Raw genomic sequence first — 15,071 nt, forward strand, 5'->3', positions numbered from 1 at the left:
TATTGTGATGTTTTTAGGCCCTTTTGATCAATCTGTTACCTAGCTGGCAGATTTTTCAGTCAAATTGACTGAAATATTTACACATTTTATAAATTGCCTGAGAGAATCACATTTTACAAATTGACTGTAATATACAAAGGAAAAGACTTGTGAAAACAACGTCTATCGCGCATCGAAGAATTTCCCAACCAAGACGTAGAGGAACAAGAATGTACAAAGAAACGTATTCGATGTCACATGTCTCTGTAACAATCAAATATTTTAAAATATATTTATCGTTTTGGGATATTATAACCCGTGTTCGTTTCTCAACTGATCACTTGGATTGTTTCAGGTGTTTCACATAGGTGTCAAGTCTCAAAGGTCGGCTGAGAAAGCCCACATGACAACCATTTTCATAACGTCCACAGTTCCTAACAAAAATCCATTGGGTTAGATAACAATGAGCAATTAATCAATGTATTATCTGTTAACTCTTTGAACAAAGTATGTTGTTTTTACACTGACTGACTGAGATTGGGTATTTAACGTGCGCTTTCCGACTAACAGCGTATGTCACACACAGAGTTTTTACATCGGCACTTCACGCAAGGATATGAGTATATTGCCTTTGTTTTAGTAAACCTGGACATGTAAACACTCACTTTCGACATATCCACTGTGCAAGATAAGAGTGATTAATCAATCAATGTATTTTCTGTTAATCCTTTGATGACTACGAACGATCCGCTGATTTACAAAAAAAGTAAATCAACTGATCATTCACCTCTTGCTGGTCTGCCACTTGCATATTACATAACACACATTTCACCTCACTTCAAACCTGGATTTAGATTGAATAATTACCCCAGACACAATAAATGCCAAATGGGAAGCTTCCTCAGGTATTTGGAGTGGTGCTACCACTAATTATACCTGTAATACATTCATTAACTGAGCATCAATTGAATGACGACAAATACACAAGTGTAGGGTTATACCAGAAAACGTGGATGACAAAAAAGAGAGTAGTAATCGTATTCAGTAGTATAGGTAATGATGGTTCTGCCGCAACCCCACTGGAGCAAGATTTATATACCAATACCACCACTACAGGGGGAATTTTTTATGCCAAAATGATTATGCGATTCAACGATAGTCATGAGATTAAGTTAAATTGACTCTAGCTCACCACAACCTGGAGTCTATGATATAAATTTTTATAGGTAATGATGGTTCTGCCGCAACTCCACTGGAGCCGGATTTATACAGCTATACTGCTACTACAGGGGGAATTTTTTATGCCAAAATGATTATGCGATTCAACGATAGTCATGAGTCATATTAAAAGAAACATCAATATTAATTAATAATGAATAAAATTTACTATAGCACACGAGGATATTGGAAAGGTATAGGAGCAATAAAAAAATTAGCCGCCGCGGCTAAGGTATCTAAAGATGTGGCCAAGGATTGGTTAAAGAAACAAGCGATGTGGCAAATATATTCACCGGCACCGCGTTATATACTGAGGAAGAAGTTTGATATTTTTACAACGAATGAAGTTCATCAGGCTGACCTCTTGTTTCTTCCCCATGATAAGGTAAGACACAAAACGTATAAATACGCTTTAACAGTAGTGGATATGGCTAGTCGATACAAAGAGGCTGAGCCATTAACCTCGAAAGATTCAACAGAAGTAGCTAATGCACTGAGCCGCATATATAAACGCGGACCACTAAAATGGCCTAAGCTATTTCAAGTAGATCCCGGTCGCGAGTTTATGGGATCAATAACTAAACTGTTAACAAAGCACGTTGTTGAAATCAGGCGTGGTGAAAAAGAAGCCCACCGTAGTCACGCTATCGTTGAAAGATTTAACCGGACATTAAAAGAACGTTTGTTTGGATATCAGTATGGGATCGAAATTAAATCCGAGCGATTGAGATCAACCGAATGGGTGACACGATTATCATCTGTTGTATCAGCGCTGAATAATGAAGTAACGAGATTAATAGGAAAGAAACCATCCGATGCGATTAAAATGATATCTGTGACTTCCAAATCTTCAGCACCGAGGAGAGGCAAAGAACAAAAACTTCCGGATAAGTAAGCGTAAGATATTTATACCAGCCCGGTGAACTCGAAGGAGGCCTATGTCGCGCAACCGATACGATTTGGTCCCTTAAGACATATAACATTAGTCGATTGGTTATGAAAGAAGGAGAGCCTATTCTTTATTATCTTAAAGATGGACCGGGTAGGGCATTTGTACGAGAAGAGTTGTTCATAGTTCCTGACGGTACGGTATTACCGCCCTAAGTAACCATAAGCATAGGTAGTAACACCATCATTATCAATCCATCTCTTTGTATCTAAGGGGGAAAATGATGTCTTGTTCATTCTTAATCAATATATCCTATGATTGTAACTTCTTAACCTTTAGCCTGCTGAATAATTTTCACACTTCTTACCCCTGCCTGCTGGATTAATTTTAGCATTAGGCGCTCTAAAGAGGGTGGGTGATTTCAAACAGTCGGTGACTCATTAAACAAGGGCCAATTGAAGAAATATTTTGCACATTTATTCCCGATAGAAAACTACACAATTCTATATAAAAATATCCTGGTGTTTTCAATCATACCAAGGTTAAGAACAAAGCGAACACAAAATTTGTAAATTTTCTTGAACTTACCTGAATTTTGTTATTGAAGGTGGTTTGCATTTCATGCTAGGAACCTTTTAATATCGTAACATTTGTGCAAATTGATTTCAATAATCATATCTCCGATAGCTTAATTTTAATTGAGTAAAAATTCGGGTTTTATAATCTGCATATATCAGCGCGATGGTAAATTATGAACCATTTCAGTGAATTTATTATCTAAACGTTAAACAGAAAAATAAAATAATTTTCGAGGTCATCATTTCGGTTGCAGAAATACGAATATTTGAGTTAATCTGACGTGTCATGTTATAAAATTTGCAGGAAACAATTAATGACTTATAAATATTCACTAATCCTAATTTCAAGCGTTTTGGTTGAATATTTACGATATACAAAAATAAACAACCAGTGTCATGATGCTAGCAGACGTCCTAAAATCAAACATGGCGCCTTTTGCCCGACCTCCGCATGACTTATTGCTATTTTAATATCAACAAAGTTTACATTGCCTTTATAAATATAACTTGGTGAAAGTTGATGATCTTCTAAATCGAAGAATGTTTTATTCGTCATATTCCAATAAATATGACAAGAGAAAAATGAAAATAAAGATAGTGAATTCTGACAGCACTATTTCAATAAGTGCAAAGGTCACCGGATGTGATGTCACAGACAGGGGTAGTCTGCTGATAAGCTTTCGAAACAAAACAATTACAGTAAATTTTGAAATAGTTCGCCTATCACATACAGCAAAAATATAAGTCATGTGACTTTGACGATGTAATTCGCGTATTAGTTAATCCGTTTTACCTTGCATGCTCCCGTGACCCGGAAAGGGTAGACTATAAATCAACATGCCACATGAAAGTTTCTAGGTATCTTTTAATTGAACTTCTGTTGATATTTAAGAATCACCATTCAATGTTGTGAATATAAATGGGACATGATTCATATTTCTGCGATGTACACGCTGATAAGTTTCACTACAACAAGTGTATCCCACGTAATACGTCTATGGATATCGTCGATCAGCAAGATCACCCTTAACAACAGGTGCGCGAAAATGGGCTTGACAAAACATGTTTCAAAATAACATCCCCGCGTTGCTGAATATGATAGGGTATATATAAGCAATAAAATGCTACGTACATATTTTCAGTGTTAGTTCCACATTACATTTAGGATAGTTTTCCTTTCGGGAATACATTCATAGATTCTAGCATGATTTTAGAACAGTTTCACGAAGGATTTCTAAATTTATTCCAAAAATATGAAGACCACCGTGATTGCGTATTAATGATAGATTTGTAATTGTTTAATTATTTACAGCTGTTTACAGGTTTAAAAATTTTAAGTTATATTTAATAGTTATTTTTACCACAATGATGGTGTGTGGGGACAGTAAATATTAGTCTTTGCATCAGCACAGTGTAACTGATCAAACTTCAATTATTATCTTTAGTTTAAACATATTTATTCAACAATTATTATCTTGCACTCTGAAAATCAACTATGTGAATAAGTAACTCTCTGATGTCATTTTAATTTTAGTATTCCATGAATAATGAATAAATCAGATCCTTAACATATACATACTAAACTCATATGGACATTAATCTTGTGCATTATGTGGTTTCTTTCCAAATAAAACAATTCTGAAATATAATTTAATAGGAATTAATTTCATCTAATTACAGTAACAGTACTTGCAACAGTACATGACATTTTTGTTTGTTTAATCACAAGAACCATGGTGGCACATGAGCTGGTAAGTTTGCCATAGGTTTCTTAGAAAATGCTATCTCAGTCTTCTGGTTAGAATCAAAAGAAACATGCCTGTGTACATGTTTACCCTTGCCAGATGTATTTTTTCCAGTCAGCCAATCCATTACTTTTGTTCACCTTATGTGGTCTATTTTATACATACAGGTACTGCTTCCAACCTGTTTTTTTCTTTGTATGCAATCACAGTATCACAACGTCCTCAGCTGTTGTGTATTAAAGTTCCCCTGTCATCATGAAAAAAGAATTATAAAGGAAAGTCTTATTTTCATTCAAAAACATATCTGTTTTTCCTTGAATACTCTTTGTCTAAGAGCCAGAAATGGCAGTGTCATAAAAAAATTTAAAAAAAGATTTTCATAAAGACTTTTCTTAGATAGACCTAGATCTAAGTCAAACCATGTGACTAGTTAGGTAGAATTATAACCTTATAAGCCCTCATTTCTGAGGTGTCCATATTTTTCACATTTTTTGGACTAAACGTGATCCGTGTAGATCTGCCTGTTTTGTTATGTAAAACAAATTCTTGTCTTAAAAAATGAGAAAAGGAATCATTCAGACGAATTTTTTTTATCCCATTGATTCACGAAAATCAGATGAAATGTACAGTGGTGACTTTTGTACCCAAAATTTCTAGTATTTTGTTACCCAAATGGGTACCGTATATCGCTGTGTATAAGGCGACCCCACGTATAAGACGACCCCCCTGTACACGCCTTAAAAATCAACCCAAAATCCTATACTCCGTGTATAAGGCGACCTGGAATGAAACACATGACAAGTCTGACTGATATACCGGTAGAAGATTTAACGTGCTCTTGCCGACTGTAGCGTATTTCGCACACGGACATCACAAATTAGTTAGTTAGTTACTTTGGAGATTTAATGTGCGCTTTCCGACTGATGCGTATTTCACACACATCACAAGTGCGCACACAAACCTTATATATGCAATAAAAATATGTTTATCTTGCGTTGTTTTTTTTCTACAATGATAGGTCGCGTGTGTAACTCCGGCACACGTCGCCATTTTGTGTTTACACGGTACGACACCAAATTGGTGCCCGTAAAATAAAATTCATTTATGAAGTAATAACATATAAGAGACAATGGTGAGTAATTTAATCGCCAATTAACTATGTTGTAACTAACTAGGCTTATGTTTGCTTCACATTCACCGTGTTTATTCCACAATCACTTGTACACACCGTCTCCAACACTTGTTAATACAACTGTAAAAACAGCGGGAATTGATTTCAGCTTCACCAGTTATCACATGTTAGGTCACATGTGCAATATGCAAATGATTACCGGTACTTCCGGCTCTCTACTCACGGATGTTGATTGTTTTACCGCGTCAGCTGGTTTGACAATCTGCATCGAGGAGAGGGTCATTTCAACTTTATTTGAAGAAATTATTAAACTTTATTCAAGGAAAAGAGATACAAATCATGTTTATGTATGGAAATAGTTATTTGAACAGTTATTTAGGACGAAATGCGAAGTTTTATTGTCAAATGCTGGGCTGGCTATCGGACGCCGGTTGACATCGCCAGTGGAAAAAAATGTGAGATCTTCGACTCCGTGTATAAGACGACCCCCCTTCTTAGCCCCCTCATTTTAGGTACGAAAAACTCGCCTTATACACAGCGATATACGGTATGTGATTTTGTAGATCTACACTACTGCCTAGAAGTTCATTCCCCTTACACGCATGGGCAACGCGTTACGCAACCAGTGTGCATCGGGTTGGCCACGCGTGTGATACCCGTGTGCAACGCGTTGCACACGGGTGTGCACCCCGTCCGCCACTCGTGTGCAACGCGTGACACACTCATTAGAGGGGGAACAAACTTTTGACCAAAGGAGGACCCGTGTTAAGCTGAACCTGGAGGTGGTAACAAGGAGAGGAAATTTTGTTATCCTGACGAAAAATGATAATACACATGTATTTGCTAATGTCTCCTTTCTTTATGTGATTTTGTTGGAATAACATGAATACTGTTGTGATTAAATAGATCTGTCTTGTTTTATACGACCATTGCTTCTAAATCCGATGGTGTTAAGAGAATACATGGTCCTGGAACATGTCATTGCAATTGAAATGCTTTTATTGTGATTTGACTTTAACCGTCTGTAGTACGACTTTCAGTGATAATATGTATGAGGTTTGGCGGTGCATTGTTTTTATTGGACCCTTATTACTTTATGATGACTTGGACTCTTTATCTCAGCTCCATAGCCGTCAGGCTGGAAAAGAGCAGCATGTAATTAATGAGGGTGGGTTATATCATTGAGGATACACTTGAGGGAGAGAATACTAATTACCGTACTACAGGAAGAGACCTGTAGACGTAAGCGCGGGGTTGTGTTTTAGCTGGCTGTTCGATAATGGCCGCCAGGAGAAGTGAGCTTTGACTGCGTCATCTAAAATAAATAGTAAGATACAGCAGTGTTATTTTCGCGGGTATGTTGAATAAACTCCCAGCGCTACGGTCATTGTATCTTCTACTTGATCCTTGATACATCATTTTGACATTCACAATAGTATTTCAACGTACAAAGGAGCACTTATCTAAAGCAATTCCGCGCGAGTAGTTGTTACCTGTGCATTACTGTATTTTCCCAGTGAGTACCCGGATCATATAGCAGAAATCTAGACATGTTCGCGACCTGTGCTCGCCATTCGTAAGCGCATTTTTATTGATAGTAGAAGGACGTATGGTCACATTGATCAACAAAAATGAAATACAGTTTTGGAAATGTAGGTATATTTGTGGGGAGCATCGGTAATGGTGATGCAGTTTTGATAAGTCACTCGCTTGGTAATTGTGCGATCTTCGTGTACACTATTTTGACTTGCAACACAAAGTAAATATTTCATCTGAACATTGCTTATTTTACCGTGTGTATATGTTTACATTCAAAATGTAAACAGATTTCACTAAGGAAATTTATTAAACACCTAACATTCAGTTTATTTTTCAAATTAACTGAAAAATATGTCCATCTTTATTAATATGATAACGAATTCCAAATATTTGTTTATGTTTAATATCATCACCAAGTACAGTTCTGTATTGTTTGGCTTCTTTTCTTAGCATAATTAATATATTGTGATGTGTTTAAGCTCTTTTGATCGTCTTTATCATTTTTAGTCAGTCGGTTAAATAAATGAATGGATTATTCAGTCAATTTGTAAAATGACTGAAATATTTAGATATTTAATAAATTGCCTGAGTGAATCATATTTTACACATTGACAGTAACATATACACGCTTACAAAAGAAAATACTTGTGAAAACAACGTCTATCGCGCATCGAAAAAACTTCCCAACCAAACGGAAATGAACAAGAATGATTCTGTTCAAAGCTGCAACGAATGAATGAAAACAAAATGCAAATATCATTATTACAACCTACCAAAGTTATAATGTATCCGGGAATATCAACATAAAGGAACAATATCCATTGCTTCTGCAGCTGTACAAAAATACTTAATTGATGTCAAATGTCTATGTGATAATCAAATACTTTAATAATAATTATTTGGAAACAATATTTGGAATATATATGAAATATATTAAAATATTTAAATATATCGTTTTTAAACGTTATTTAAATGTATCGAATATTATAACCCGTGTTTGTTTCTTAACTGATCACTTTGTTTCAATTGTTTCACATAGGTGCCAAGTTGGTGCCCAGGTACAAGAAAGACCAAATTTGAACCTTTATCAGGTTTTCTGAGTGGTGCTACAACTAAGTATACATGTTATAAATTCATTGACTGAGCAGCAAGTGAATTACGACAAATACACAAGTGTAGGGTTATACAAGAAAATGTTGATGACAACAAGGGAGTAGTAATTGTATCATCCACGCAATCCGAAATCCGCAATTGCTTTCACTCAGGGATACTTTTTTATTGTTAAACTGTAACCATCAGGGGTATTTCCAAATAACGACATCCGATGAGCTTTCGCCGTTATTTGTCTGTTTGTTTAGGCTGAAGAAATTAAGTACCATGCGCCCTTTGTCGAAATCTTCATAGATCACGGGTAAACAATCAGTTTTCAAAAATGCGTAAGTTTATTTAGCTGTCCTAGCAGACTGGTAGCCCAGTCTCTTGTCACGCTCGGTTGCGTTAACGAGCAAATTGACTCACGGCAGCTAGTAAGCCCGAGCGGAAATCCAAAGGTCGTATTACCTGAAGAATCAACCTTCATTTGAGAAATATCTACTGCTCTCAAAATCAATATTTCTCCCAATACTAAAAGTCAGAAGTTTCTAACCAAGGATTACCAGTTGAAACTGGTCGATGGCTGAACATTCCCAGGGAAGACAGCCAGTGTCCACTCTGTGATTCTATCGCTGTGGGAGATGTATTGCATTATTTATTTCGATGTGAAGCTTTTCACCAATGGCGATATGAACTCTTAAATAAGCAATATCTTAAGTTTCCAAACATTTAAGAAAATTAAGATGAATCAAAGTACGTGAGGGGTGTAAGAATGTTTTAATGCCTCACCGTCACACGAAATGAAAACCGGAGTCACTCGAATGGTTTAAGTAAGACAGTGGCAATAAATAAGGGCGTCATGAGGGTCACACTTTACAGACAGGCGATAGTCAATTTACGTCAGGCCTCTATACAACGTTAACATATGCTCCGATTAAATCCGGGGCGTATTCAAATATTATTGTCTTATCAGCAGCATATTGGGTGAATTATAACTATAATTGTCGGATGCTTAACGTAAGTTAGGGACATAATCTAGAATATTTAAGACTTTAAAAAAGATAATTTAGTGGATTTATTTCGATAATAATTCTTATTATTATGAATATCTCCTTAACGAATATCTAATATCAGAAAGAAGATTGCAGCTCGCTTTAAAGTGCATTCTATCCTCGGCAGTTTGATTTTTGCAATTTTTGCATTTACGAATGCTGGTCTCCACTCCGTAACAATTGATGCGATGGTATTTGTGGATTAGCCTTCAAATGTTATTACTGTAGAATATCACTTTTTGTAAGAATTATGAAGCGGACATTTGGAGGCGTCTCAGGAGATCTTTCAGGATGTGTTTTCTAGCATTCACCACTAATAATAACAGGGTATTGGAAACATGTATAGATTGCCTGGCTGTAGATAGGATTTGTGATCTTAACAATTACCGGGTGTGACAAAGTATACAAGATCTCATTAGGGGATAACAAGGGTATCAGTTTAATATTAGAGGACTTTGGTAGTGAATACGTAATGGCATGTCGATTTCTAATCCTTTCTTTCTCTGTGGGTAATCCTTTCAACCTGATGAAAGGAGGTCACTCAACCAGTTCGTGCTTTTTTTTTGGTGTCAAATGTGTCTTTAAATGAAGGACAGCTGAACAAAGAGTAAAATCTATTTCCCATGTCACTTCCAGCTGGTAAACATCTAGTGAACTTCACATGTGATGATGACTTTTCATGTTTATGTTATAATAGTTTGTCAAACTGTAATATGAATTATTAATTTATTCAATGTGAGGAAATGTCAGTACGGGATATTGTCCGAGTAGGGGACTATCGGTGTGGGGGAAATGTCCTACACTCCTTAAATATATGGTGTGGTACATAATAAATGAGCAAACAATCCCGCGTTGTAAATGTTCCTATTTTAGAATGTAATATCTGGCAATGAGTATGATAACCTTTTTATTCAGATCTTCGGAGAGGCAGCAACAGAAGCCAGCACTGGCTTGTTTTGTCCTATCCGTTTTACAAAACGTTCTAAAACAGTGTCAAACCATACCTACATTGTTTTGTGTGATGGATGATACAGGTACATGCTATCTCGTCTTCTTAACATTCACTTACTTCATTAGTGCAGGCACACACGTATAACTAAACACAACGACATGAGAACAATATTTTCATGACCTGTAGCCTAGAGGACCTTGTCAATTGTAGCCCTCCCTCCGTTAGTGAACATTAATAAACAATCGATACATAACATGTTCTCTGGTCTCGAATCAACGTAACAAGTTAATTAAATACTGCGTAGCAATCCTATTTCAGTGAAGGAATGTTAAGAACAAGACGACAAAATGACTGCATAGTGTAATGTGTTTGACGTCAATGTTCTATATTCTAAGCAAACACGATACCACAGGATATGTGAGATGTTGCTGACGAATAAATATGATCTTGTGTCAACTCAATTTAATTCTTTATAACAATTCAATTCTTTATTTTTCAATATAAAGGCCATAGGCGCACGTACAAATACTCACTGAAAAATACAGTATACATGTAGATCTTGTGTCACAAATATATGGTAATCCTTGTTCCTCGCACAAACCTATCGATATTGTTCATATCTGTTGCGCTTCCGTCCTAATGACCATGAGTATTACATATGTTCTTAAATGTAAAAACGTCTTAAATGCCACTGGTTTACGCTACTATTCAATTGCCTGCACAGCTGAATCTACCCTACTCCTAATGAATACAATTTGCTGGAAGGTGGATTTCATCTTCCACGTTTCTGATGTTATATAACGCACGACTCTTCCTGTTATTTCGTGCACCTGCTTAGCATTGTGAGTAGACAATGTAATTAACTATCCGAGTTGTATCGCTATAAGTTACATAATAAACTGTGGGGTGCTTTTTTTATTGGAGTAGATATTCTGAGTATATTCATTGTGAATAATGTTGCAGTCTGGTTCGCTCTCGAATGTCTAGAGAATAAAGAATTCATCAAATCACAACTATATCTGCAGACCCCGCCACCAAAAACACTAATCCTTTCAGATTCTTTAAGTGGGCTCCAGGCTATAAAAAAAACTAAAACACAAAAAAACGCCCAAAACTAATACAACAGATAATTAAAAGCACCAACAATCTACGTAAACTAGGTGAAGACATAGAAATAGTACGGATCCCTGCCCACGTTGGAGTCTTTGGCAACGAACACGCAGACAAAGCAGACAAAGCGGCCAAATCTGCACTAAAATAAAAAGAAGTAAGCATCAACCTACCCATGTAAAAAGATTAAATTAAAAGTAATACAAAAGTGGCAAAATAACTATCAGAAATAACTAAACTACAAACACGCGACACTAAGTTAAACTCCCACCTACACCAAACTAAAAAACACCAATCCGGGAAATGCCCCCACTGCAACTTAAAAGAAACTCCTGAACACATAATACTATATTGCACACAGTACTAGCAACATAGAACAACACTCCAATCCACTCTAAACTGCAACAATCAAATGACACTAGCAATGGTACTAAACCCCCTAAATGACTTACAAACCTTTAAAGCACTAGGCATATATCTAATCAAAACAGGCCTACTCGGCCGCATCTAACAAAGTACAACAAACAAGCTGCCAATAAGCCTTAAAATTCCAAATCTACAAAAACATACTTAGAACTACATCTACTAAAACTACATTTAGACCCCCCTCCATCTTTTGCATGGCATATTTCAAAATTCCAAATTTGTTATCCAAATTAAGTAAACAACCCTAAAAGCCCCCCAAGGTTGCCCCACCTTCTCGGACATACCCTTTTCGACCAAACACTAAATGGCCTGGCGGGCCCGTGCGCGAAATACGTACGTTAAAGTCCCAATTTAAAAAAGTAAATAAGTAGACCCCGCTTATCTGAGACACTTGACACGTGCATCAACTTTTCATCAACAGAAACTCATCTCACAACTTGCCACTATGTGGAACAGATAAACAACACAGTATTTGACCTATCATTTTAAAACCATCTATGGATCATGTCTTTGAAAATCATTTACAAGTTCAACACATAAGGAAGACATCTTTAATTTGGGGAACACAATGTTTTGGAGTGTATACTTACTCCTTCACCTGATGAAAGAGTAAATATTACTGTTCCTCATAATAAAGTTACCATCCATAAATTCTCTTCCTTACATGTATGTATCATCCATGTATCACCTGGTTTCTACTTCGTTTTGAGGAAAGTTATTCCGTTTTCATAAGCACATCAAAGCGAAATGTATTTTCATATATTTAATCCTGAATGCTAAAGGCTTAACAGAGACTGTGATGGCCGCTGTTAACACTCAGCATTTCAGGCATTTACGGACGAACGCAAGTCCTTATTGTGTATGAATCAGATGAACTGAGGACCAAAATCGGGGGGAATCTAGAAAAAAAGTGTATTCAGGCACCACTGGGAATTGCATTCTCTTACACTTCTCCCAATTCCGAAGACTATTGATAACTTATACAAGTGAGTTACACACATCAGGGAATATAAACATTTGTCCATTATTTCTTATTGATTAATATAGAATAGGTCATGCATCCTTGCGGAAAAAAATACAGTTTTAAGAACATAATTTTTTATCCATGTAAAGCTTTATACTGTTAATGGACCTACCACCTACACCTCTTTAAATATAACACGAGCAACATGCTTATATAGCTCCAGGTTGATTGAACATACATCCGACATACATGGGGAAGTAACACACGACAGCATTTCTGAAGTGTACATGCAGTGTACCAATATGCAGCCACTTTCTCGGCACCATTACCGACTTTTGCGCTATCGCGCCACTTTCACGGCACTATCGCGTCACTTTCACGGCACTTTTGCGCCACTTACGCGAAACTTCGCTGCATTAGCGCGCAACTTTGGCAGCATTTTCTAGCCACTTTCGCGGTATTATCGCGCCACTTTCGAGTCACTTTCGCGATACTTTCACGGCACTATCGCGAACGTATAGCGAAATAGTTTCGCGATACAGGGGAAGTGACTTTTGAAATGTAGTGTATAAGGGATGTTTCCTAGGAGGAGGATGGAGTGGAGGATGAACGTAGCCAGTAGTAGAGCAGTAGTCGGGAAAACTTAGTGGATATGGGTATCCGGGTCGCTGGCAGTAAGGGTCTCGAAAAACCTGGTAAGCATCCCTGTCTACGATCCACATAGGTATCAACTACCAGTCAGTTCCCATTGTTGTAACCAACATAATCAACAGATCAACAGAGGAAAAACGATTGTCTGTAGAAAGAGCTTCCCGAGGGCGAGAGAGCTGAGGGGCAATCATACAAAGTGGACCAGAGAGTAAGAGCAGTTGCCCGCTTTGTAGTGTTGATCCTGGGAGTGGGATCGCCAATCCTGGCAGAAGGAGCACCGATCCTTATTCTTAGAGTTTGATCGTTGATCCTCAGCGTCACGATCGGGAGCGTCCCAGGAGGTAGTAAAACCAACATTCTTATCACGTTAGGGTGTAGGAACGGACCAAAATGATTCCAAGTGTGGTATCTTGAATGTGGTATCACGATCAATCGCTTGAACAGGAGCATGAGCATGATGGGGATCGGTCAGTTGGACAGAACAGGAGATTGTGAAGTGTACATTAGGTAATGATTGGAAATATCATCCGTGACAAAAAGTAAGGGTTTTTCTGATTGAAGTGAAGACACAGTCTTGAATTTCTAAGTTAAATCCTTGGCATTACAAGGCCGGTCTGATAACCTGCTACGGCATTGCTGAAGATAGATGCGAAAGGCAGAATCTGGCATGGCATGACACTCTGCACACCTAGAGTTTAATGAATACTGCCCGCGACAGTCACAACATAAGGAGTAAGGGTCCGATATCAGTGTGTCAGCATTCTTTGCATGCCAGTCGTTGTCTGTCCTCTTTGCCCATGTTTGTAGGCAGTATAATTCTTGACAGAACTTGGCAAGAGGACAAACAAACTTCTCTTAGATGGCGAAACACATCACCACACTTTGGCAGTGAGAAAGACAATGAGTTGGCAAAGTGCGAAATAGGATAAGTTTAAGAAATTAATATGACATATTCTGCAAAACTTACTTAAATTTCATGAAATAGAAATATTGTTGTAGAATATTTTGATGAGAATTCCCATCCCAAATGTGAAGAAAAGCAATGGAACAATGGAATACAAGAGTGCTCTGAGAGCACAACATCCCCCGCATGAATTTATATTTTCTTTGTATTTTCTGAAATAACAACAGTAGATGGCACTGCATTTGAAACAAATTGTGCAGAACATTTTGTTGGGAGTAATCCAGTCTGAATGCTAATGCCATAAGGATGTAGCTCACCATCTTCCCGAGGCAAGAGAGTTAACTGACTGCGCCACGACATAATCCCCCTTCGGTCATTCTGGCCCGGCGGGGGATAATAAAGTAGTCAATCACCTTTTCCTTTTCTTCCTCAGCCAGGTGTTTTTTCCTTTCTGTATCCCATTCCTCATCTGTCTCATATTCTGAGGAGGAATCTTTCTGTCTGTCTACCTCCTCTATGGCCTTGTTCTGAAAGGCAAACATGAAGTCATAATCAGAAATTACAAGTCCAACTATATTTGGAATATTATGAACATGTTTAGCTGGTTCTTGGCTATCTATCTTTACCTGTGGTTACATATGGCCAAAAATGAAAGGTATTAAATGCAATAATTTTGTTTCATCATTTAAGATGACAAATCAAAAGATTTATTATATCTTCTCCAGACTCATACCTATTGCTTACATCTACTCATTTCCAAAAGGTAGTGGAAACTTCCTGAACTGTGTTCCCGGAAAACAGAGAAAGTATCTCACCCGAACACACCCCTGGACTGTGCAT

The 15,071-nt window shown here is 37.3% G+C and overlaps 1 protein-coding gene across 4 annotated transcripts in view; it reads right to left on the reverse strand.

Annotated features, from left to right (window-relative positions):
* Positions 1-15,071, reverse strand: part of LOC139445614 (RNA polymerase II-associated protein 3-like) — a 383,319-nt gene that overhangs the window by 305,683 nt on the left and 62,565 nt on the right. For all 4 annotated transcript variants that reach the window (XR_011651874.1, XM_071226777.1, XM_071226776.1 and 1 more), the window contains exon 3: positions 14,645-14,758. Coding sequence is in view for 3 of the 4 variants with exons in the window: in XM_071226777.1 (XP_071082878.1) it covers positions 14,645-14,758 (114 nt within the window). In the remaining variant the exon portion in view is untranslated. The remainder of the gene's footprint in view (positions 1-14,644; positions 14,759-15,071) is intronic.

Source organism: Haliotis cracherodii, unplaced genomic scaffold, assembly GCF_022045235.1.
Source record: "Haliotis cracherodii isolate W230 unplaced genomic scaffold, xgHalCrac1.p SCAF_6, whole genome shotgun sequence".
NCBI lineage: Eukaryota > Metazoa > Mollusca > Gastropoda > Lepetellida > Haliotidae > Haliotis > Haliotis cracherodii.